Genomic DNA, 27,688 nt, shown 5'->3' on the forward strand with positions numbered 1-27,688 from the left:
GATAAATTTCTTTTTGCTTTTGCTTTTCCTGACCTTTAGAAAGGAAAACCACTTGAAGTTTGATGTATAATTCTGTTATTAAAATAGTTACTTCTGTATGTGTCATTCTAGAAATTGTATTTGCTCAGCTTTAAATTTGTAGTTCTATTTTCACTTTAATGCTCTGTGTAGTCCTGTATATTGTTTACAGTCTACTGGAATTTTCTAGTGTTTTTATTGTGAATCAGAAGGTATAACATATATGGTGTATATTGAATTCTGTTATCAATGATATTTCTGAAAATACTGAATCTTATCCAATGATTTCAGACTTGTCTCCTTTCTCAGGCTCTGATAGTTACAGCACTGATGTAACAAGTAACAGTCTTCTGCTATCCTGTGAGAAAATAAAATGGACTTTCCCCCCCCACCCCAGTCTATGATCCTATATTCTGTTTTATCTATCATGAGTGTCAACTTGATATGCAGCAGTGTTTAGTTTCATCCTGTTTATCACTGGAAAGCCACCTCATGAATATTTGTTCTAATTCCAGAAGCTGCACTGCATTAGTAATGGAGGTCCTAGAAGAAAAATGGGTTAGCAAACCTTTTTCTAGAATGATCTCTGAGGCTGCAAATACCGCTCACAGAGGTGCTGATGTTTTTCTTCAAGGAACTACTAAAAGACATTTTATGCTTTTGTGCAGAACTTCTCAGCTATTTCAGAGTTATTCAGGTTAAAATCAGTAATGGATTTAGCCACTGTAAATATAAGATTTAGTGCCTTTTCTTATTAATCCTCCATGGAAATGTTCTGATAAAATCTGGGATAATGTGTTGCCTATAGCATCCCCTTTCATTGTTGACAAAATTTCCTATTAAATACTAAATGTGCTTAGTAAGATCATTTGAAACCATTGTCATATTTATAACATGATTAAACTTCTCTCCTTAAATGAAGTCTACTAGAGTCTGCTGCATAGTAGGGCAGTCTTTGCATTCAGTAAATTCAGACCTTAAGGTAAATAAATTTGTTTAAATGTCTTATTAGTGCTTCAAAATATAGAAACTGAAATTCAAAGTTATTCTGTTTAAAATAGTCTTTAATAGGTGATTCTCTTTAAATATAAGACTTCTTTTAAATGACTGATTAAAATATACTGAAACTTCTTTCTCTGTGGGATATGGGAAGAATATTAGGCCAATAGAGGTTCCGTGATGTCAGGCTATGACACTACCTCCTGTAATAAGTAATTCTAGCAAGTTATTTGGTTGATGCTGCAGTTACAGGGGTTTGCACAGTCAGTAGCAGCACATGTGTATTCTTTTCTTTTAAAATTAGAATAAATGTTGATATTACTGTAAAGCTAACTGATTTAAATGAGTGAACATATTAAAGGTTTAATACTTTTTCCTGCTTTCTTGTGCATTCTTCGCTATTTCTTATTCTTACATAAGCATTTGTGATCTCTTTGTCTTTCCTGAAATTTTAACTTCATTCTGAGCACTGAGAGAGAAAAGTCATGCAACATTCCTTTTCCTTTGACTGTGAAAATCTCCTTTAGTTAGCTGCTAGGATGCTTTAACATGTAATCCAGATCAAAAAGTCTATGTCTTTTCCCAGTAGTTATTAATCAATAGCTTCCCTGGATAAGAGGATTTCAACTTGAAATCTCATTCATTGTATCAAGTATATTTGGATATCAAATAGCTATGGTAATTGTAAAGGAACAAATTACAAACTTCTGAGACATCTGGGAGGGAAAAGCAAAAACAAAACCAGTATGAATGTTTTTATATTCACAAGTTTCGGGACCAGGACTGCACTCTTTGTACTTCAGTAGCACAGCCGACTACAGACTCTTCATTTTTGCCAGAGCTTGTTTTCACCATATGTAATCAAGTTCAGGTGTATATTAAAAATATGTGAGGTATCTTGAGAGGATAAAGCTGCCTTCTCTTCATTTAGTTCTGCCATTTAACAGGTTCAAAGGCAGGCAATATCTGGTTAGTGGTGAGCACTCCAGCAAGAAGAAATCATAAATAATGTTGAAGTCAGCAGAAGTGCTCTCTGCCCTAGCCCTTTTTCAGCCCAAAGAGCTTGGTTGGTTCAGCCAGTTTGCAGCTGCTTTTAATCCCTAGGGATTGTTCCAGAGGGGGGAGAAAAAAGAAGCAGCATAATTTACTACTGACCCCCTAGGTCTTGCTTCCTTTTGCACAACGTGCCCATTAGTTCTAGTTTGCAGTGTGTAACCTTATGCAATATATTCACATTGTAGACAACAATTTTTCAGGCACCTTTTCTGTATAAGGTGCACCAAACTATACTGACAAATGATTCTGATCCCATGCAGCTTTAGTACCTTTGTATGGAGATCATATGCTGACTAGAAAATAGTGTTTAACAAGATCCCATCTACTTAGGAATTCATTTGTCAGGAAATAGTGTAGCTACAGTAATTATTAGCAATGGAGAGTAATCATAGAAAAGTTAATAACAATTTGAAGGGTTTCTGCATTGTACACTGACAGTCAATGTTGCTTCTTGATCAGTTGTACTTTGTATTTCATGGTGATTATATTGTTCTCCAATAGGCTTGATGCTGTTCAGTGATTGACATTCTTTTAGAAAAAGTGCTTGATTTCTTCTACAGTAAATAAAGACAGTAAATTTTGCAAGGTCTGGTAAATTGTATTTGATTTTAGGATTTTTTCTAGCATCACGCTTGACTTACAAGGGTTCATCACAAAGTACTGTTCTTCAGGGCTGCAAATGAAGGATGCAGTGTGTTGAGGTTTTTTAAGTGGTTGGTGATTGCTTTAAAGATTTAGGCCATCAGAGAATGCCCTTTGTAGTTGTCTTTACTGAAATAAAATTCAGAACAAAACCTGTAGTTCACAGTTATCCTGTAGAATAAATATATGTGCTTTCTTCTAGAATTGCTTGATGTTTTTCCTTCAGAGCATTAACTGACTGTGTCCCTTTTGCTCCCTGAGGATTCATGTAGGGGTTTTTTTTAAGTTGTAAAACAATGACTGTATAGGATATCATTGAACTGTGATTTTTTTAAAAAAATTAAGGGTTTGACCCATTATAATTGAAAAATACATTTTCATAAACACCTAAGTTGACAGAAAACATCACTGCAATATTGGAAACTGTCTCACACTGTCTCTTTAAAAACATGATTAGAATCAGTCCAAGTAAATAAATTCACCAAGGTACATTTTGTTGCATGATTCAGTTATTCATTTCAAAAACATGATTTTATTAACAAATGGAGAAAATAAATTTCAGTTCATATTCTTGATTTCATTAATTTTCAAAATAATAAAGCTTTTCAAATATTAGTTTCATTATGATTTGATGGAATTGTTTAGGTACGTATGTTGACTTTTCAGTTGTCATCCACTTTCTACTTCAAACTCCTCCAAATACCATAATGTAGGCAAATTTCACTGGGTTTTTTGACTATTCCTTTAGTTTATTTGCACAAGATAGAGAGTTGATCAGAACTGTACAGAAGCAGTTTTGCACTGAAGCTGGCAATGACATCTAATTAAAATGAACTGGGAAATAATGAGTAAAATGGGAATACACTTTTAAGACTTTTAAATGAAAGAATAGTTAGAAGAAAACATAAAGTGAGAGTGATTTCAATTGGATCCACATTCTGGTAATTCCACATACCAAGAGCCAGAGGTGCTTTGAAGAAAACTAAATAAGTTAAAAAGTAATTAAGCATACTTCTGGAAAGTTGTGGAGATTTATTTTTAGAGAACTGCCAAATATTTATTGATATGTATTTCTTTCTGTAGTCTAAGTTTTATTACATGTATAGTCAGTCTCTGTTTTTTAGCATATCTTTTATATCTTGTATGGAAACCTTGGTATCTGCAAGATTAGCTGTATCTTCTTTTATCTTGGCTCTTTTGAATTCATCTTAAGATCCTTTGAACTGGAATTTCAAAAGTCAGACAAGAATCAGAAGAATCCCTACTTTCTGGGAATTATTGTCTTGGAGGAAAGCATTTTGTTGTATAGAGCCACAAACTGCTACTCTTTAGAATGAACAGATAGCATTGCATATCACCTTTATCAAAGTAAAGTGAAAATTTTGCCTAAATTTTCCAAATCTCTTTGAACAACTCAGCTATTTCAGAAACCTTTTTATTGTTGCATCAAATCAAACAGAAACTGATTACAGAGCATTTCCCAAAAAAACATAAAAATCTGAAAACCAGTATTTTGATCCCACAGCTGAGATTTTTTGAATGAACGTCATATAAATATGCATTTGGATACATTTTTCTACATGTACCATATTGTAATTTTTGGCTTATTTGAGTATAAAAACTAGAACTGGAAATTATGTATTATGCTAATGGGAATAGACTAACAGCACCATGTTTTTGACAAGTGTAGAGTATACACAAGCTGGGCATGAACTATAATGAAAACTGGTAGTTGACAAAATTAAGCTTACTGTGTATTGTAAAATGAAAATAAAATTGCTAAAAATATGGAAAGCAGATTTGAAGGAAACAGTTTGTGAGAAGATGCTGGAAGAGTGCAGTAGAAAGACAGCAGTATTAGGAGACTTGTGAACTTCAGTTCTGAATTCTTAAAATATTAATGTTTTCATTCCACCTATCAGACCTTCATCTCTAGACAATACCAGTAAATAGATAAAGAATTAATTTTAGACAGCAAAGCTAAAAAATGAAAAATATTTAAATATCTAGAACTTGAGAAACATTAGAACACTGAAACATGTTTGAAGCATTGCTGAAAATAGTTATTTATATGTAAGTTTTGCTGTATTGTGATGGTTTGCAACCTCTGGAATAAAATTACAGACAAGATTTCAAAATTTTTTGCGCAATTCATCTCGTGAATCTTTACAGTGACAGATGGCAGAAATTTTGAAAATGTGAGTCACTGAAATGGATGTCAACATAGTCCATCCAGCAAATTCTTTAAATAGGGGAAGATTTTGATGAAGATTACCAAGATTTCTAAAAAGAAAAATTGAGAAAAATTAGCAAATTTTCCATGTTCCCCAGTAGACACAACAGGACTAAAACCCAAATGAAGTTTTCATAGTTAAAACTAAATGGGGAAAAAAAAAAAAAAAATAAGAGAGAGATGCTTTTCTCTAACAATCAAAAAATATCTTCAGACAAGAAAAATAAATACTTGTTACCTGGGGAAAAATGTTACATGTACAGCTGCTGATTGCCTGAACTCAGCAAGACTTGAAATAATCCTCCCTGCACACCAGCAAAATACTCACCACCAGAAGAGCTTGCAGCATCTTGGTTCTTTGAGGGGCGATGTTTGCTGGTTGCTGCTCAGTTTTCACTTTTAGTGTTTTATTTTCCAAATAAGGAAATATAAGATCTTACCTATTTGAATAAATATCTTGAGCAATATTTTTTAAGAAGCTGTTTTGATTTCTGCTAACTACTCCAAGGTTCTGTCCTTTTTATTGGGGATGTTGTATGATCTATGAGTGCTAACACAACAAGATGAAACTTGAATTTGCTGTCATTATTGCCTTGTTTAAGGTGATGACCTCAAGTTAGTAATTAATGTCCTAAGGATTCCTCTCTGTCTTTTTTTCCTTTTTCTAATACAGAAACTGTGACTTGCACATTTGGAAGTTCTAAAATATTGAGAACTGTTGACAAAATGCTAAAAGCCTAGTGTGGGAGGGCAAACCCTGAGGTTCTTGAATTTGGAGTATCAAAAGCATTGCAAAACTCTTCATAATGATAATAATAAAAGCCAGGGAATCAAAGGCCATTGAATCAAGGACAAAAAATGCTGCAGATTTTCTTACTGTGAGTGTGTCTGGCTTTGATACACAGGAATTTTGTAATCAAATGTAGAATTCTAGGGAAAAGTCTTTGATTCTAGTGATCACTTCTTCCAAGTATTGTGCTCTGTATGGTTATCAGGGACAAAAATCAGAAATCTGAAGTGTTTGAAACTGTTAATATTGTATTTCCCTGCTTTCATTTCATAAACTGTAGTATTGCTGAATAATTGAACAGAGTCCTAGCTGGTTTACAGTTGAAGGATCTCATTGGAAAACATACTAAAACTAATGGAAAATAGACTGTTGGCTTTGGAGTAAGCCCTGAGGACACAACTTAATACAGCACAAAATAGTGTTTCATAGAGAAAACACAGCGCAGTGTTTAACTTCTGCAGATGTGGACATTCTACAAGCTTCTGGAGCTGAAAACAATAAGAAAATGCAAAGTTGTTCCAGTGATCCAGATATTTAAAACACTGTTATAGATATACCAGTATTGCTTATAATTCTTTTTATGATCCCTTACACTCAGAAATTATTTTCTGGGCTTTTGTTTGATTGTTATAGCTTAGTTTAAAAAGCGTTTGTACTGCCTTGAAACATTGAAAACATACCCAGTTTCTTCCTTCATGGCCTGTAGTTACAAAACAGCTGTAATAGTTATTTTCAGGTATTCCTTTAGATTTTGTTCCTCTGAGGGGGCGTATTCTTTGAAGTAGCCACCAAGACCTCTTGTCTAAGGAAAATATCCAAGACAATTGTCCTAAGAGACTCCTATAGTTTTCTGAGTGCTGTACAGATCTACAATTCTTTGATTCAGCATCACATATTTACTGAGTACTGTCAGATTTACTGACTTGGCAGTCATAACCGTATTTATTAATTTATCCTACCTGTTCCAGTTTCTTTAAATTTCAGATTTTCACACTTCTGAGGAAATCAGATATTGAATGAAAACAGATATTTTCATAACAAAAAAAATTAAAGAGAAGGGTGGAAGATTGCCAGAAAAACACACAACTATTAATAAGTTTGTAAAAGCAAAATAAAGTGATAGTTAACTACATAAATAATACAGCTAGAGTGCATGAGAAGAAAACAAACTCTGTAAGATACTGTCCATGTACAAATTCATCTTCTAGGCAGAAGCTTAATAGTTTTCATCATGAAATTGAACTACTATTGGTAAATAGCTGAGAACTAATGTAATCAAAAGCAGTATATAAGGTTATTTCAATTTTGTATATATGAATTCCAACTATCAAAAAGGCTTCGTTTTTGTGAGAAATAAATGGCTACAGGAAAATGATGCTGTTATAGATTGAGCCTAGAAACCTCTTTGCTGGAATTTAAAATAAATTCAAAGTATTTTCCTAGTGCGGAAATAAATATGCCCTAAAATAAGGGAGGTGAAATATATCAGTTACAATTTTAAGGAAACAAAGCAAATCGAGATTTTTATTTCATTCTTCGAGTCATGGTTTTCAATCCTGAGTATTGAGAGCCACCTCGTGGCCATTCCTTTTAACGCACATAAATGACCCTGATTTTATGGTCGGTAAAGGCCCTTGATCCTTGTTTCATATCTGAGCGTTTTGATGACTGAGAATTAAAATATGACTTCTAGGCATTTGCCTGAGGTGCAGCTCTCCTCTTGACCTGAAAGATGGGTTCTTTACATTTGTATGACATTTCAAAGATAATTTTTTTCTTATTATTCTCATCTTTAGTCTTTTTCTCTTCTTGCATCCACTAATAGTTGATATTATAAAATGCAGGACAGATAAGATACTAGCGTAATAATTATAATGTGTAATGTACTTGTATAGTACATTTACATATTTATATGTAGTAATATAATATGGACTGTATTCTCTTTTTCTTAAAAGATATAAAATTCTTGAACATTGCATATTTTAGGAAGCTTAAAAATTTGACAGTTTTAAGCCTTTATTTCTCTGTGTCTGTTCATCATTGTTTTGTTTACCAGAATAACACTTAATAGTGAATAGGAAAAATCAATATCTATATCTTTTGGATTTGTGTTTACCCTTATGAAATATATGTATTAAATTTGCTTCAAGCATCAGAACAGGGATTAGTTGGAGAAAATGCATGTGGATTAATTGAACACAGATTTGCCAAATGGCTTTATGTGGGTTTTTTTCTGAGGGAGAAATGTCAGCTTTTTTTTTGTGACTGTAAAGGAGCTGATGTAAATATGGCAGCTCATCAGTTAAAGCCATAATCTAGATTTCCTTGAGTTCAGTTTTCTGTTCCATAATATAAAATATATACTATATTTAATGGTGGAGGGCCAATACTCTACAAAGTAGAGTATTCTTTTGGAATTTTGAAGGGGTAGGAGTGAAATTCCTCATAAAGTTTATATTTACTTCTGGTATTAATGGAAATCTCTTTTCCCCTATGACTGAATTTATACTCAGGAATCACAGACAACTTTGGGATTTCACAGTCAACTCACTTTATCAAATACAAAAAAGTCTGTAATTTTGCTCTCAAACTAAAAATTAGACCAATAACGGTAGAAAATTGCACAGATAAGGAAAAGAAAAAATCACTTAACATCTCTTACCCTTTTTCTTCTAAGGGAAAAATTGAGATTAACTAGGCATTTAATCCCATTATTTGTCTGACCACAGTTTGGGAACATTTCAGTTGGAGTATGTTCTTGCTAGCTTTGTCACATGGAGAAAAACTGGGTTTTGTCATACTTTCAAGTAGCACTATGACCTGTACTGAGTCTGGTGATGCCAGACTGTGAATTTATGCATCTATTTGTCCATCACAAAGGAAGGGCTATAAGAATGTAATTTTGGGGTTGCATAATTACATTTGGGGATTCTAACAAGTCCAAAGTGAGTTTGTGATAAATAATGTCCCCTGATTAATTTGCCATTGTCGTCAATAGAAAGGATGTAAAGTCTCCATTCCTATTTTTACTATGATGTTCCTTAGTTCTATTATGTTCAGCATTTAAAACGTAAGATGATCTGATTAATTTTAATGTATGAGTATCAGAATAAGCAGATATTAGTGTGAAGGCAGATAATTTAAGTTCCAATTTATTTGGAATATTGAGTGATAATTAAGAGCTATTAGTGATATGTGCCATCTGGGAGTGTTGGGAAAATGCCACCTGAGTCAGTTTCAATAGAAATTTGTTGCAATGGAAAGTTATTTGAGGGTGTAATTTGTCTTTTATTCTAGCCAGGATAATTCTCGTTCATTAGTCGGAATTTGAAACATGGATTGCTTTTCCGGCTAAAATGATAGCACGCGGGTTTTAGGAGACTGCACGTGGTAACTACAAATGTGTGATGTGTCTGAGCCGCTGTTGTAGTTGGTGAAGTTCAGTGCACTTCAGGCAACGGAGCCAAGAGGATGCCCGAGTTCATCCACGAGCAGACATGGGAGAGAGCAGAAACACTGCACAGGCTCTGCTGCCTGATTGCCACTGACTGCAGGGCACTCAGTCTCCTCCTGCAGATGTGCAGATCTCTGTGCAGACATCTGCAGTTTTAATCTCAGACTGAACCTGCCATGTCAAGCTGATGTCAAGTGGCCTGTCTCAAATGGACACACGGTTACTTAGCTTTTACTTGGAGATATTTCTCTGCACCAGACAGCATTAGCCAGCTCTCTTCCCTTCCATACTAGCAGCCTGCAGATTAAACAATTGTGGTGGAACTAACTGCTTATCTTAAATGATGCCTTCTCAAAGAATAAATTGAGTAGGGAGTATGTTCTAGGTTGATCTCAAGAATGAAAAGTCTATGCCAACAATTATAAGTCATCAGTCCATTTCTATAGGTATTATCAGAATGACTGTCAGATAATGTTACAGAAAACAGGCTCAGTGGGTTTCCCTCCAGCACGTGTTCACTGGGGTTAGCAGAGATGCAGCCAGTGTTACAGATAAGCATAGCCCTTCTCTTTCCAGTCTATGTAAATTTTCCTTGACAACAGAATTGGCAATTCCATATTTGGAGCTCAAAAATCAATTAAGAAATATAGCTGATATCCAAACACAAAATCAACAGAATTAGATACCTTTGTTTAATAACTTCTGACATTTAGACTGGAATTCACAAAGTAAAATATTCTTAGATGTGTTAATCAGTTGCTAAAGATAAGTGATGATGTGATATCCAGCTTTGCTTTGCAGTATGAATATGAACCTGCAGTGTGCTCAGGTGGCCAAGAAGGCATCCTGCCCTGTATCGCCAGTAGTCTGGCCAGCAGGACCAGGGCAGTGCCCCTGTACTCGGCACTGGTGAGGCCACACCTCAGATCCTGTGTTCAGTTTTGGGCCTCTCATTATAGGAATGACATTGAGGTGCTGGAGCAAGTCCAGGGAAGAGCAACAGACTTGGAGCACAAGTCCTATGAGGAGCAGCTGAGGGAGCTGGAGTTGTTCAGTCTGGAGAAATGGAGGCTTTGTGGGGGCATTACTGCTCTCTACAACTACCTGAAAGGAGGTTGTGGCTAGGTGAAAGCTGGCCTCTTCTCCCAGGTAACCAGTGATAGGACAAGGGAAAATGGCCACAAGTTGCACCTTAGGAGGTTCAGGCTGGATATGCAGAAAAATTTCTTCACCACAAAGGTTGTAAAGCACTGGAACAGGCTGCACAGAGAAGTGGTGGTCTTACCATCCCTGGAAGTATTGAAAAAAGAATTGGATGTGGCACTTCACAATGTGGGTTAGGAGGCATGGTGGTATTAGGTGAAAGGTTAGACTTGATGATCTTGGAGGTCTTCTTCATCCTCTCTGACTCTGTCTTTTATATTATTACTTATACATTATGCTGTTTACATTCATTTTATATACAATATAGCATATTTTATGAGAGTTTTCAAAGTGCAAAATGAGAAAATCAAGTGCAAGTAAAAGTTTTAAAGCTATGTGTCACACTGATTCTAATTAAAAGTTTGTTCAGAGTGCAAGAGTCAAAGATTTTTCGCTCCTTTTATTCTGATTTTAATTCATAATTCAGTATTACCATCTTGAAACCACTGAAGACTGATATCCTGGTGATAACCCTGTAGTGTGCATGTGTTACATAATGCTGCAAACATGATATTTGCCTTGGCACTGAGCCATGGTGTGTGGTTCAGTTCTGTACAGATCAAGTGGTTGTCTTTATCTAGGAAAGCTTCTATGTTTTCAATGTGTTTGCAGTGATAGTTATAGAACTATTATACATACATAGTATTTGCTTTCAGTCTTAAAATAGGGAAATCACTTTTTTATTTTTACGGGTTTTTACTTCAGCCTCAGTTATTTTTTCTTCTTAAAACAATAAAAAGATATTCTGTTCTAAAATGTTATTACTTCAAGTGATAAGTTATATGGACTAATGAATGTACTAATAAATATGTACACAACACTACTTTAAGGCAAGGGTTGGCATTGTTTACTATTTGCCTTGTGAGGATTAGAGGTTTCACCACCACACATACAAAATCTCTCCTGCACTTGGTTGGTGGAGCAAGGATGCAAACCTGGCCTGAGCAAAGCACTCTGCCAGCTCCACAAATGGCCAGTTGCTTTGAATGACTAACCTCCAACCTTTCGCAGGCTCTTAAAAGGGGTGGAGTTGTGAAATGGAAAGCTCTTTTGAGGAGACTAAATGCATGAAGGATGTAATGATTTTAACTAGTATGACTACTAATTGTACAGAAGAATGTTAATATAATTATTATATTAAAGAAAATGAAGCTCATAGTGTGGCATCTGACACTTTTGAACAGTCATTAGCACTAATGTATGCAAGATAAGTAAACACAGTGTGAAAAATTGAAATTAATGAGAGTTGGAGAGAGACTGTGCAAGCAATCAGCACAGCAGCTCTCCTCTCACCTGTTTTGTGCTGCTATGTGCTAAGTGAGAAACTAACAGTCTCCTTACCTCTTCCCATACCAGATAATTTGGTCTCCATGGTGTGTTTGATATGTGAGATACTTTCTTATATTTCCTCTGAGAAAATATAAGAATTGTCTTTACCTGCTATGTAAGACAATTAAAGTTAACTTGATGAAGAAACTATATATCCTGCTTTAAAATAACAGCATATGAATTACAATAGCTTAACAATACCAATCTCCTCAGTTTTGCAGAGGGTTTCTAATCTTGTTTATAAACCCCAAGGCAGATGGATAAATTAACATCAATGCAGCATTCTTTTTTCTCAAATCTCTGTAAATATGCTGTAAAACCTACTTGAACAAGAAAATTAAGTATTCCTTTGCTCAAAATATCAGCTTTGGGTGGGAGGTATACGTGCTAGGTTATGTAAATGCTTAAAGAACTGTAGAGGTAGAAAACAGTCTTTCAAAGCCGTATTTAATTATACATAAATATGTTCATCACTGTGATTTCTAAACTTTACAAAGCAATTATCTTGCACACTTCATGAAGTATCAAACAAAATGTTAGTAAGTAACATAAAACATTGATACTATAAGGGGTGAATTTGAGGGGAGGGTTTTTTTTAAGAGAGTAAAAAAACCTGATTTTTTTATCAGTAAAGTTTGAAACTAAAAGGGATCTTGTAATTTAGCAGAGGTCTGTGGGAAAATACCCTACATTTGAACAGGATCTGGGGGTAAAATTAAGCTTTTTGGAGGTGACTGCACAGTGCTCATTTCTTGCATCTGCTGGTTTCCTCTGGCAGCAACCCTGATAGCTGCCTCAGTTTAGCTGACAAACTGACTCCAAATTCCCAAGTCTGCTGGCCATAACAGCATAGTAATAGAAACCTTCTTGTCCTGTCACTTATTAGGTGCTGCTTTTGTACCTTTTCAGGTGCATGGAGACATCATGTTACCTTTAAAACTGATTTTGAGTGATGTTCAAGAGTCACAGTCTTCACAGTTGTGCACTGAATTTGCAGAACTTGAGAGTAGGCTGCAAGTAATTTGGAATCAAACTAGCAAAAAAAGACAACATAATTGTCAAAGGTGTTAGTAATAACTGGATGGCTGTGTTGAAAATCAGCATAAGCCTTACAGATGCCATTTTCAAGATTTATTTTTTTGTCTGGAGGGTGCAGTGGAAAAGTTTATGAAACAGTAACACAGTGAAATAATTCTGGGAGAGATGAGGTTAGGGAAACCAGATGGAACAAGCATTTGAATTGGGCCAGAGGCACAGGGAATATAAAATTCATAGGAAATCAGGTTTTAGTAGTCTCCCCCTTAAAGGTATATTAGCGTTTTAATGGATTTTTTTGTTTGTTAGTTCTGTATCAAATAAAGTAAGTAATTATCACTTAATATAATTAATCAGATGTTACTGTATAAACATTGCAATATGAAAATACATAAACATGTGTGATCCTACATATCCTTTACAGAGTTCTGAAAACTGCTTGTCTTGTGAAATTTAACATTTGGCAGCCCTGAACTACAAAGGTTACTAAGAAATCCTGAAATTCTTCTGTAATATCAAAGGCACAAGAGGAATGAAATATCTTTAGTTCTGATACTTGTTTAATGTTAGCATACCAATAAAAAAACTGAAAACCTTTAAATGATGCTAGTTAAACCATGAATTTGCTTATGGGTCTTCATATTGCCCTGGGATCAGTGAAAAAAGCCAGGTTTACAGTGCTGCAGATGGTATCATGTTCCAGTTTGTTTTTCTGGTTTTTTTCTTGTTTTGTTTTGTTTTGTTTTTTTTCTTGTTAAAATTCAAGTTACATAGTTCAAGTTACTTGATGAGTGGTGAATATAATTGTGAGATTTTTTAGTTTAAGAATTTCTGTCACTTTTAATGACTCCTGGGAATTTTTATCATGTCTTCATAGTATTATTATGCTCATCTTCCATGCTGTGTAGGACAGAAGTTAGAAGAGTGAAAAAAGCAAGCCATGATATCTAATTTAACATTTAATCTAACAATTAACATAATTAACATTTAATACTTAGTAATGCTCATCTCTCTAAAAATTACTTTCCTGGTTTAGGATAAGGTTCAGCTTTTCATGGTCATGTGTAATAATGCCAGTCTACAACTATTTGAAAATCATGTGAACTATTAATTCATACTGCGCATTTTCCATTACCTATAAGAATTGTGATAAAAATTCCATTCTTCTGGAGAATCCTCAGTTTGTCACTTTGCATAGCTGTGAAATTTAGTGGACATTTGTGGTTTAATTATGAAGTGAGAAATGTGCTTAATGTTCATGAAATATTTTTCTTGCAGGTTTAATAATATCTCAGTCAGCATAGCCTTTGGTAAAAGGCTAAAAATAGTTATGATATGTATATGTAGATATAATATGTATTGAGTAAGGTGCAACAGTATCAGAAAGAATTTTAAAATACTTCCTGCTTTCATTGTTTCTCACTAAAAATGCATTCAGTCTTGTCATGGCTCAGCAGAGTGGCAGTTTTGAGTACTGCAAAGCAAAAAATGTGTTCTCAAATATAACAAATATTTTTATAGACACCATGTAGTATCACTTTCCTGTTGAGGCAGAAATATTGAAATCTTTGCACAGTTAAGCACAGCAACAAAAGGTTTAACTAGGTCTCCAGAGGTTGTCAGTATTCAAAGTGAAACCAGTAAAATTCATCCTTGCATGTCATCAAACTCTCTCCCTATCAATTTTTTTCAATTCTGTATATCTTCCCTACCAGCTAGTTTTATAACACCATACTGAAAACTTCTGCTGTCAGCAAAACAGACTAAGATTGATGTTTTTTTCATCTGGCTACTCCAAGTGGTTAAAAAATATGACAACAGGACTTATTGTCTCAAAGGCTGGAGACAAATAGATACTTTGCTGTATTTTACATGTTTCATACATCTGTTCCCAGAATGAGAGTGGTTGAATTCTAAATTGATGAGAAAGAAAGATTATGACTGAAATTATTTTGAGTGCAATTTAAAATTGTGATGTTATTTATACAATTTATTCAATCTTAATTGATGTGCATTTCCATGTTGTTGTTAAACTGTTTTGACACTTGTCTTAGTAAGATTTGAGATTATTTAGTCACAGACTGGTGTCACAGATCTGGGGACGTCCAGATTTTCAGCATGCTGAAGCAGTACAAAAATTTCTCTATATAATTTCTATTTCACTTGCTATAAACAAGACAAATATGCTTATCATTGTACAATATATGAAAAATACTGTTATTTTCACTGAGAGGTGATGCTTAAACTGGGTGATTTTAATGAACATTTCCTTTCTGTCTAAACCTATTGCTGGAATTATTTTTCAATCTAAGTTCTTAAAACCTTTTATCTGAGAATCAGTAATTTATTCACTTTTAAGACAAGCACCACAGTCTGGCTTGAAGTAAAATGTTAGATTACTTTGGTCCATGTTATAAAATTCTGGCTCAGGTTGAGGTAGTGTATTGTCTATACAAATAGTTCCCTTTTTTGCTTTATAATTTTTTTTTTTTTGCTAGGCAGTAAGTGAGGTAATTGGAAGCTCTACCAACATCCTCAGTGACTTGTTGCAAATCCATCATTTGTGCATGGTCAGACTTGCATTCATGTTTCTTTCATTCTTCGCTTGTCTGGCTGGCTCAAAAGTGCAACATTTTAAACATTATACTACATTTCCTTAGCTTCCATGATCAGTGAGGTCTGTAAACACTTCTTTCTAATGCATTATAGATTATAGACCTGAGGAATCAAAGATTACATTAAACATTTACCTCTTGCTGAAGTTTTTAAATCTGAAGGCTGTTCCTCCTTTTCCCACAGAATAATTCATTCTCTGTGTACCATGTAACTTTTCCAATGGAAAAAAAATGGGGCTGCTATGATGTAACAGTGTACTGTAAAAAGAACACAGTGAGAAATGCAGGACATTTCTGGACACCATGCCAATTCCTTCTTTAGCTGATAGTCATCGCTTCTTAAAGTACCGACTGGATGAAACATAACCTTATGCAATAAATAAGTTAGGATCAGTGGTAAGGCCAGGGCAATAGAAAAACTGTGCCAGAAATTCTGCCTTACACCTCTTTCCTTTGTGAATCAAAAAAAGCATCAAACTATAATTTATTTGAATTCTTTTTATGCTGTTCTGATTGGAGCAGTCCCACTACTCTCCTTTCTTTCTCCTTCAGAGGTGTTTTTAAAGCACTTTACAGAACTAACTGAGGTGATATCAGTAAATTGATCAGATAGTGACTCATAGGTTTAAAAAATTCTAACTTTAATACAGTGAACTTAAATTGCCAGGGTGAGATAATTAGATTATTGATTCTTCCAGGAGAAATTCAAACTGCTTCACATTTGTTTGTTAGAATTACCATCTTCAAATACTGTCTTGCCAGGTACCAACTAATTATATCCCAGTAAAAAAGTGTTGAACAGAGATACTGCTTCAGGATAACTATACAAAGTGAAGAGTTAGATGTCACCCTGAAAATTAAGCCTTCTGATCTTGTTTTCATAGTTTCTAGCCACTTTCCCAGGAAAGTAACTATAAACATAGATGTTTATACATTCTTTCAAAGAAACATCTTTTGATGGACGTTTCTCACAACCAGTGTGCTTGGGAAGGTGGTAACCTAACTATCCAATCCCTGGGCATTGCTGAGAATCTATAAATACTGGAGTCACAAAAATAAAATCCTTCTTTTTCCCTATCATACATTGAGCCGTGTCCATGTGAATCATTTTGTGTCCTACAGCGACAGTTAGATATATTAAAAAAGTGAAGATGGAGAGAATGAGCATGCATACTCATTAAGTAGAATACTGGGCAGCCTACATCCCTGCAGAAATGATCTGCTAGGTCATGTGTGTCATCTTGGCCAGGAGAGCTCTCAGTAGTTTTTGGGCTCTTTACAGGACCCAGTTGCAGGGTGAGCAGTCAGTGAAGCTAATGCCTCTGTTCCCGGGAAAGAGCAAGGAAAGTAATCTTACTGCTACCCCCAAAAACACTGCTTTATCCTTGTCCTAGAAACAGCTGCTGATAGCTTAATTATTATGCAGACAATACAAATGGAATAATACAAGTAACAGTTCTAATTAATAAAAGGACAGTCTTCAAGTAAAATCATTGTACTTCAAATGCATACCTTTTTTCTCCCTTGAGACTCAAATCTGTATTTCTCCATACAATTGTCATAAACTGCTAACAGTTTATGACAATGATAATGTTACTGCTTATCTTTCGTGGGTTAGTATTTTCTCTAGGTTTCATGTACTTCTCTAACTGCATATAAAGAAGTCTCATATTTTTTCCCTGTAATAAAAAATTACTATATTTTGAATTTATATTTAAAAAAACCCAACTCTTATGGTTTTATTTACACCATCCAAGGTTTGATCTCTCCCCTTTGAAAGAGAAGTTGAAAATAAAAGGATAAAACTTTTACATATATAGGTAAATTAATATGCAATATGAATGTAGTAAATTCTGAAGAGCAAAAATGGTGAGTGATGGAACAGGAATAAGCCCATGGATGGACTTGTCAACTTTCCTTTTTCCATTCTGCTTCACTCAGCTGACCTTTACTTCTGGAGTAGATGGACACTTTCTCCATCCTACCCTGATCTCATACGTTTTGAAAGACAGTGTTCTTAAAACGAATCAGCAGAGCAGATTCAGCAGTCTTAGTAATATGAATGAGGCAGAGGAGGCTTTTGTCTTGTTGGGACTTAAAACAATTTAGGTCAGCCTACAAATTACATTTTCGAATGTCTTGAGCGACTTTACAAAATAGTTACTTGGATATACTTGAACTGTATTCATCACACAGCAGTAGTACTGATTATAGCTGCTGTTCATTGAAGGCTGCAGCAAAAGATTCCTTGCTTTGGTGTAGGTGTCTGTGATGTCTGTGCTATCTGAGCTCCAACGCTCATCAAGTGAGGCTAATGAGGCCTCAAAATTAAGAGCTGCTACTTTGCAGGGTGTCAGGACAGGGCAGAGAATGGAGGATGGGAATAAATTGCTCAGAATTGCTCAAAGCAGTGAACAAATATAATGGTGCATTCTGAACAAGCTGCAAGTGCTGGCCTATAGTGAACTCCACAGAAAGGAAATTACAATGATTGAGTCATATGGTCGTGAGTGTGAAGTTTGCTATAGTAAGGAGATTGTGAGAAAAATGCTAGAATAGCCTGTGCCATTTTTGTTATTGAAAGAAAATACATGAGTCAAAAAACACATTATTAATGGGGAAAAACACCCAAATTCAAAATTTCAATCAGTATTTTAAGATGAGAAAGCATAAAAGAAAAATGGTCAATCTACTGAAGGAAAAAAAGTTATGACAGCAAGAAGTGAAGGTCTACTTTGTTTGTCCTAGATGAGAGTAGCAGTTGGAGATTAAAAAAAAAACCAAACAAAACAAACCATGAATTCATGTTTCACTAATCAAGAAGGAATTTCTTGGCAGCTGCTTCTTGTAATCAAGCTTTATTGCTCTTTTTTACATTCTTTTTTATATAAAATGGGAAAAAAGGTATCTATACGCCTATTAAAAATTTCATTCTTTGGTTCACTACATGAATATTTCAAAGAGTGTACACCTTATAGTTGTTATGAATGATGATACCTTTGTGGTACCAGATGCATGAAAAAGGTAAGGAAGGATGTTATTTAAGTCTTTAGTAGAAAAGTTGGAATTCTTTTTTTTTCCTGCTATGTACGCACCATTTCTTATTAAAATTAAGCAGGACATTTTTCTATGTCTAATTGTGACATTTTTAATGTGTCTTAATCAAGAATTGCCTGAAATTCAAGACATTTAAAGGAGAAAAATAAAGATGGCAGCAAGCTAAACTGGGAATTTAACACATACTGTTTTAGATGCACACACACATGTAAGCAAAGGTCATAAATCTACAGCCCTCTTGAGCAATAAGGGAGGGGAAAGAAAATCAATTCTAATCAGGAGACCAGTGCTATACCTCATAATAACAACTTCTCCATACACCTGAGGCACTTAGTAACATTTGGTATAAATTTTAAGCAAAACCTCTTAGTTTTATTCTGTAATATAACAAAGTGGAAGCAATATAACTTTCTATAGTTTCTCTTCCTTTATTTAGTAGTTCTTGGTTTTGTTGTCTCTGTAACCTTTAAATTCCAGATTAAATACAATAGCCATGCACTTCATTATCACAAGGGTTTAAAAGGTTTGTTTAAAAGCAGATATGCTGCCATTAAATGATACATTGTGTGAGCAATTTTTCAAGGCATCACTGAGATATGGGAATTGGTTTTTTATTTTATTTTCTCAGGTGAACTTTATAAAATAGTTCTTGAACTAACTTGCCTTGTATCTTCGTAATTTAAAGTGAACACAAATTTATGGGAAGAAAATTAATTCCATTTCTGTGCAGTTAATAGAATCATCCAAAATAACCAGCAATTTTATTTCCTCAGCATTTGGTTTATTCCTATGTCAAAAGTGAGCTGTGATTTTTTTTTTTAGTTAAAAAAGCTCATCATTTTCTGTCTTGGAAAAAAAAGTTCATATATTTCTAACCTGCTAGCTGTGTAACCTGGAAGTCTAGCAGATTCAATAAATGAACCTGTACATATTAAATATTTCAAAGATGTTGTTTGAGAATGTGCAGTAGATTTTAGAACAAGGTTTTTATTCTTTCTAAATGCAACAAGTTGGATACATGTAAGTGTAACTACGCATTTTTGAAAAGTTGATTAAACTTGAGCTTGTAAATATTGAATTATAGTCAGACTAGCATTGCCCTATCTTTATATGCTTTCTGTCACAAACCTTTCTCCTTCCTTCACAAGCTCCTTTCTCTTAAACTGATGAAATTGTACTTCCTAAAACCATAAGCAAATAGTTTTCTTCAATGTGTAATACACAATTCTACTACTCTTAGCCTTCCATTTGTATATTGCCCTGTCTTTTAATACATTAAGTAATATAAGCAATCAAATTACAAACAAAGGTATGCCATTTTTAAATTGTGAGGATTTGAGAGCAAGATTCTGCTTTTTTAGTTAAGATTCTAATATTTAAAGTGTAATGTTTTTTAATATTGAATAATTGTGGGTTTTGAAGAGTAGCTACTTAAATGCATATAAAATAGGCATGTGACACCAATACAAAAAGTTCTACTGAAAGAGTTAATTTTTTGATAGTTGTTTAATTAGTTTCTTAAGAAAAGAGCTAATTCATAGTTAAATGCTTACACCAAGTCCCAGATATAATCAAGATCAATCCAAATTTCCATGTCACAGTGAGGTATGCAGCTGAAGTGAGTTTTCCACAACCTGTGAATTTTGTTGTCAATAATCAATAAATGCAAACCTTGGTGCATCTGTGCTCTTTATGAAATATTTGCTTCCATTTGTTAGCTCATGAAGAATAAGCTTCATGAACTGCAGGACCACTTTATCAATTTATTATTTATTCATTTTTAAGCACTACAGCAGTTAATTAAATTTGCCAAAAGTCATGTGCAGTTTAAAAGCTGAGTTTGATTTCCTTTAAACGAATAGTAAATAATTACTGCTAAAGTGGGAAAGATCAGATATTGAGAAGCTGGATAATTGAGAAACTGAGAAATGTGTTTTTCCTACAATATTTTTCTTTTCATATCCTCCTTTTATAATTGCATTCTCATCTCCCTATTTACTTCTGTGTTTGCAGAGATTTATTCTTAATGTTTGGCAGTTTGCCAGTATTGTGAACCATGTTTTGCTTTGCTTTGCCCACTCTGTACCCCATAAATCAAGTTTTTGGTGGCTGTGTGTCAGGAAATGGTAAATATGAAGATAAAACAACATCAACAGTAGCAACAATAATAATCTAATTTTTTCTAGAACTAATTCACTATAGTACACATGGCTCAAAATACAGTGAGAGTCAAATACTACTTAACCTTCTTGTGTTTTTTGGGAAAGTAGTGATTGTCCCTGGAGAAAGATAAAGAGGATTAGAATCATCATTACCACAACCCTTTTGGTGTCATATTTAGAAGCAATTTATTTTGGAAGGCAGTTAGTGCAGTAGGTGGGAGTGTGGAAGAAACAGGCAGAAAATCAGAAGTTTTTGGGGCAAATTAGGGAAGTATATTAGTTTTTTATAACTTAGTGTCAGTGTTCAGTCTAGATGAAACATGATAAAGGCAGCACCCAGAAATAATACTCACAGACCTCATACCCTGCAGGAGGCTGGAGATTTTGCAGACTGAGATCCCAGCCTCCTGCCTATGGGAAAGAGAAAATGAGGGGTAGATGAACAGTTTGATTTGGTACTATGAATTGTATACAGTGTAATGTAATACAATGGCTGGTGGTGAGGAAGGGTGTCCCCTCCTTCATGGTAAGTATAGTGTGTGGCCTGCTGCCTCAAGCCTGTTCAAACTGCCTGCACAGTCTGAAAGAGTTGCTTTTAAGGAAAAGTGATGAGTTCTCAGTTTCAGTGTACTCACTGTTGGTTAACTTGAATCTCCATTTAATTGAAACAATACTTCTGTACAAAGATTAAACTTCTTCCAGTCTTTTATACAATTAAGTGTATTCTTCAGAAAACGAGTATGGAAATATCAATTTATAGAAAATCATCACAAACTGGCCTTGATGGAAAGTCCAATTTTAATAGAAATAACTCCTTTATTTTGACTCATAATAATATTCAATTTTTTCCTGTATGTTTTTAATACAATACTTCTTGTGCTGTAATTAGAAGTGAATTTCATTGTTATTCTTGTCCATTCTAGGTACAGAGATCCAGAAATAAGCAGTTACGTGAGCTGTTTCCAGATGGATTTAGCATTCATCATGCGGGAATGCTGCGGCAAGACAGAAGTTTGGTGGAGAACTTGTTTTCTAATGGACATATCAAAGTCCTGGTTTGTACAGCTACACTTGCTTGGGGTGTCAATCTGCCTGCTCATGCTGTTGTTATTAAGGTAAGAGCTTCCCTACTCTGCAAGGGGTTATCTGTCTCAAAAGGAACCTGTAAAGTATTGATAGCAAGATCTCTTGTGAATTTTGGGCCTGGAAGGGGAGATATCTGATTGACTTGAAATGTTATTTATATCTCATTAAACTGATTCTCTCCAGTGGGAGTCTAGTTTGTATAGTAAAGATTTAAATATATCAAAGATTATGAAAGGATTAGTTAAAGTACACTTCTGAAATCATGCTATATTTGCCTAATTTCAGTATTCAGCTCATCAGGATTATATTCATGTGTATTTATGTTAATTTTTATTAACTTTTCCTCAACCAGGGAACACAAATATATGCTGCAAAAAGAGGCTCCTTTGTTGACCTTGGAATTTTAGATGTCATGCAGATATTTGGTCGAGCTGGACGGCCTCAGTTTGACAAATTCGGAGAAGGCATCATTATTACAACTCATGATAAACTCAGTCATTACCTGACTCTTCTTACACAGCAGAACCCAATTGAAAGCCAGTTTCTTGAAAGCCTTGCAGACAACCTAAATGCAGAGGTAACCTTTGATTTGTTTGGAGAAACTAGCAAACTTTAAAGGGTTTACATTATTTGAAACAAAAATGCAGTGTTGTCACACTTAATAAAATCTTCATTGTACATATTTTATTACTCTTAGTGTGTAGGGGGGTATATGTTTAAGTGAACTGCTACATATGTGAAAATGTGTGGCCTTTTAGAAAAGATATTAGGTATTCAAAGTAGCATAGAGGGTCAAAATATCATTATGATAAAACTGTAGCAATGCATCATTTACCTTTTAATCAGAAGCAGTTTTTTAGAGTTTAGTAAGTGTTCTGCATAACTGAAAAGTAAAATTCATAAAAAATAAAGCCTATCTTTCTGTATATAACCAAATTCACATATTTGACTGCAGTGTAGGAAGAATAATGGACTTGGCTTTAACATTTTTTTCAAGGGCACTGGACATTTTGTCAGTTAAATCAAGCAGTTTAGCTAAACTGAAATGTCCAGAGATATAGAACTGCTTATCATTTTGAAAGATGTAAGGTTTGTTTGGTCTATTAAGAATAGTCTTTTAAATACGCTTGTTATTTTATCTACATAATTCTTACATGTTTGTTTATTTTAGTTTTTCATCACTTTTGCAATTTACCCATCCTCTCTTTCTACCACAAAAAAAAAAAAGGAAAAATAAATGGAAGGCATACTTGCAGTGGGCAAATAGATTGCTCTTAACCTTTTTCTTCTGACAACACTTAAGGATCCTGGAGATAGACACCTCTGAGTATTCCCTAAGTGGAACTAGATGGATTTAAAACTGCATAGTAGCAACTTACACATTTTCAGTAAAAATTTACAGCCTAAATTTGGTTGTGCAGGTCAGGATTATCTGTGGCTGTTTTTCAGCACCCCAGTAAGTCAGGGGAGAATTATCTGATTTTGTGTATAGCATGTGACTTTTCACTAGGAAAAAATCCAGCTGGATTTCATAGGAGAGCTTTGGGGTTTTTTTGAGATACATGAAATAGACCATGAAACAAGGATTGGGTAGGCTTTCTTTCACAGCAGAGGATTTTACTACTTTTTAAATAAATATTAGAAAGTCTGGGTTTTTTTCTGATTTTGTGTAATGGTAGTAATCTGAAAAGAACAATGTACTCATGGCTTTGAAATTACTCCAGATTCCATAAAGTGATACAGTTACAGAAGTTGAAGATGCAGTCAGAATTTTGTTAATCACTGTGATATACCACAGTATATCACAGAGTAGAAGATATACCACAGAGTAGAAATAGCAATGGAGTACAACAGTATAGCAAGGGCATGAAAGTAACATGTGTGATATTGCTTAACCTCCTTTCATAACATGCTGGAAAAATTAGTACCTGACAGATTACAGGTAACCAATACTATGAGCACTGACAAGGAGCTATTGTGACAGTGTTTTTTGGAAAGTAACTTTATAATTTCCTTATAATTGGAATCAGTCTAAACTTCTGTGTATGCTGATTTGATCAAGGTGGAATTCTCTGAGAAAGATACAGGGGGTTTAGACTAAGTTGTTAAGTTTATCTGGAGATGACTATTTCAGTAGGCTGCACCATTCTGGAAAAAAAACCTACATTTTAAAATATATGCCATCATATGAATCAGGATATAGTCATAGGAAGCACATTCAATTTTAGTCATCTTCTGCCCTTTGGTAGTAACAAACGACTGTATGGTTACAAAATACATGGGTTTTGACTGATTTGTTACAGAAATCAAGAGAAGTGTGTTGATGACTACTGTCATCTTCTCCATAACAGAGCCTGTTGTTAGCACCAGGAGATCTGCACTGATGGGTAATAAAACAACATTATTGTACGAGCAGAATCTGCTTTTATTACAAGTCTTTCAGGAAATCCAAATGCTTATTCTCTAGTTGTAGAGAGAAACAAAATAAAGGCCAGAAGCACTGCTGAATTGCTTAAATTCTTGATTTGTTGTGGACACACCAGTAGCTGAAAGAAGGGCTGATAAGCTGAAGGCAGTAGATGGAAGTATGGGAAGACTTCATGTTTCCAGAGGAATATGAAATTGCTTTTATCTATACCAGGTCTCTTGGCAGAAATAGGTAGATGGTAAGAACAACTCAGATATTTGGGGTAATACAGCATATAATGCTAGCCACACAATTGCTAAGTGGAATCCAGGGCCTTGAAATTTGTACCTAGACTTATGTGGTGCTGGAGTGAAAATGTGGGCAATAGTGCAAAAAAATTGCAGTATTTCTAATCCCCGTATAAAAAATAATTTTCTAGAAACAGAAAATTTTCAGAGAGGGTGGGCAAAGAAATATTTCAAATTCCGTGAAAAGAACCCACCAATTTTTCTGTATGCTTCAGATGACAACAAAAGACTATATGACAGAGTTTTGTGAAGTAATAAGTGAAGAAATATGGCAAAGGATTGCATCTCTCCTGGGACAAGAACCAGGATGTTGTGGCTGCAATGAGCCAGTGGCAGGTTTAGAAAACAAAATCATGTCGGCTAGGTAGTTAGACAGTGGAACTCTCTACAGGGAGCTGTTTCTAAACAGAAAAGTGCTTTAAAAACTGTTCAAAAATGGAATAAAAATCCATTTAAAGATAGCAAGTACAAAGCCAATACCTTTAACTTTGAGATGCAATAGTTAAAAAATTTAGGAGAAATTTATATGGTGCTTCTTCCTCATTGCCACATTTTGCCCTTCAGCACTTGCTGTTACCTAACCTCAGAGACAGCTGATTTTGATGCTTCAGTGCTTTGTTTCCTGGGAGAGCTACAGAGTGGCAAAATCTGAAATATATCCAACTTCATTGAGTTGACACCAAAATTAAGACTTAGAATGTGTGTATCAATATGTGAGTCCACTGTGAATTCTCTCCTGCAGATCTGAGTTTTGGTTTGGTTTTGTGGGGGTTTTTCTTCTAAAAATTAGCAGAATAGTAAATGGTAAGTGATTGTCAATGAAGGCATGGAGATGTCCTTTTCCTTTTCTTGCTGAAATTTTGCCAGTGGACATAATAGAATGTAAAAAGGAATAAAACAAACAGGTGGTTAAGGTACATAGTTGAGAGGAATAAGTCCTGGGGCAGCTGACCAGCTGGCAAGCAGAAAATACCTATGGCTGTCTTTTCTGGAAATACAGGAAGAAAGATAAGATGCAGGGGATGTGGTTTAACTAGACCATAAACTGTAACTTATCTGGGAACTATCATCAATAGCTCATACAATGCAGGTCACCATTCCTTCCCTAATGGTTTCCACCTGATAGAGCCCTCCCTGACAACCACAGCTGGACTCCAGCTTGTTGCTGGGATGTCTCCTTTCCCCAGAGAGCTTAGGAAATGATTTGCAGTGCTGGACAGTGGATATACCTTCCCCAGGGTGTGTGCTTTACTTGCATGTGCTTGCGATTTTCCTCTGAAGACAGGAATGTAGAACGTGGTGACTTTTTTAGACTGGACAAACCTCTTAATCTTTTGCCTTGAAAGAAAGGGTTCTCAGAAGAGATGAAAAATTCCTTCAGAATCCTTCCTAAAAAAAAAATTAAAAAAATCACTCAGCTGGCAGACTGAATGGCTGATTTGGATATAGGGCAAAGCACAGGAGATTCTATCTGACTTGGGACAATTCTAGTAGCATTAATTATTTCAAAAGCTTCACAGGAATAAGACCATAGTTCTATGGTGCTGAAATAATAATTAAAAACCACTGGTTTCCAAAGGAAACAGAAAATTGCTTATTAGGTTGTAAGAAAGGTTCCTTGCTCTTACCTTAACAACAAATATTCCATTTATATGTAGAATTTTTTCTTTATGTAATCTGACTCAATTATACAACAATAACAGACATTATATTAGTGAAAAAGGCACATATATGTAAAAAATTAATGTGTTGTGCTATATAATAAGTTCAGTATACATTAGCAGTAATATTTTTATGCCATTTTCTTATCTACAGAAATATCAGAGAGAAAAAACTAATTTTTCAAAAACTGACCCCAAAAGCCATGCTATTTATATCAGTTGACACTTTTTTGAAAATCAAAACCACCTCCACTGAAATATCATTCAACTTGATAAAGTTTGTGATATAGTATTTGTAAAAAAAAAAAAATGGGGACCAAAATGAAATAAATAACAATAAATGCTGCTAAGCATATTGCTCAATGATGGCAACTCAGTCTCTGCAAAATAAGGTAAAGTTGTGTGATGCTGATTATTGCTGTAATTTAAAATTATACAGTAGGTTGGATAAATGTTGTACTCAAAATTGCATTCTGTAAATGATGAAACACCATTGTTTACATTTGAACTGTGAAAAATCAGAAGAATTTTATGACAATTGGTGCAGTTGGACAGTACAATGTCAAGATAATAAATATTTCTACTCATCAATTATGCCATCTGTAGCTAAATGCCTAATACACAGTTGAGGAAATGCTGGAAAATTAGATCATTCATCTGTTTTAATATAGGATAAATTTTCAGTCCATAAGAGCTTTACTTGAGCACTAGATGGCAGCAAATATTTAGAAATTAGTCTAGGTTTTTTTGACTTCATATTACTGAAGTTGGGGGAAGAAGGACAGTGAGTCCTTTTAGATTTGAGTAGTAGATCTGAAACTGTGAATTTGTATTTCACAATTGCTTTTTTCCTTCAGTTTTGCTTTTAACTTATTAAAATAATTCATTAGAATAGAATATAATAGCAATAGAATAAGATACTTGAACAAATGAGGCAAAGAAAAAGTGAGGGGTGTTTTGTTTTGCTTTTTGTCTTCATGGTCTTCAGTAAAAAGAATATTTTCATGTTTTCATGATTATGAAAATGATTGTTTAAAATGCTAGTAGTGGACTATGTTGTTAAGCTATTTCAGGTTGTGCACTGAAAGATATTAGAGTCATGCAAAGAAACCAAATGCTCCAAATAACCTCTGTACAAATCAAGAAACCTGTGGGCTCTATTCCATGTTCTCCCTGTAGTAGTCTGTGGAGAACGGAATGCTTTTGTTGCTACTTCAGTGCATTATGTAGCTATATGCTTTGAAAAGCAATACAGTGGGACTTCCCCCAACCTCCTTATGCTTTTGAAGAACAAAATACCACTTGAAAAATGTGTTAAGCAAAGCCTAGGGTTACTCCATGCTATTAGACATTGACATTAACAAGGTTTTGCTGAATTTAAGTTTACTTGAGGCAGATACGGCTTTCATTCTTAATTTTTACCAGATATTTATGTTATTTGAAAAAGAATGTCACTATTGTTATTAAGGCCTAGGTACTTCAGTCTGAACACGCATATGTATTCAGTTCTATAGGCTTTTTTTATTATTATTTCTGCCAAGTCACATGGCAGATTTATATGAAATCCAAACACTAATAAAACAAAAATAGCTTTTAAAAAAAACAGTAATGGATCACAGAACTTTGGTAAGAG

The 27,688-nt window shown here is 34.5% G+C and overlaps 1 protein-coding gene across 5 annotated transcripts in view; it reads left to right on the forward strand.

Moving 5' to 3' along the window:
- ASCC3 (activating signal cointegrator 1 complex subunit 3) overlaps nucleotides 1–27,688 on the forward strand; it is a 253,171-nt gene that overhangs the window by 131,698 nt on the left and 93,785 nt on the right. For all 5 annotated transcript variants that reach the window (XM_088053260.1, XM_088053258.1, XM_088053259.1 and 2 more), the window contains 2 exons: nucleotides 21,517–21,708; nucleotides 22,032–22,256. In XM_088053260.1, coding sequence (XP_087909386.1) covers nucleotides 21,517–21,708; nucleotides 22,032–22,256 — 417 coding nt within the window. The remainder of the gene's footprint in view (nucleotides 1–21,516; nucleotides 21,709–22,031; nucleotides 22,257–27,688) is intronic.

The sequence above is a fragment of the Pseudopodoces humilis genome, chromosome 3, assembly GCF_049639895.1.
Source record: "Pseudopodoces humilis isolate 2021_Gansu_Grassland_sample_001 chromosome 3, ASM4963989v1, whole genome shotgun sequence".
NCBI classification, from domain to species: domain Eukaryota; kingdom Metazoa; phylum Chordata; class Aves; order Passeriformes; family Paridae; genus Pseudopodoces; species Pseudopodoces humilis.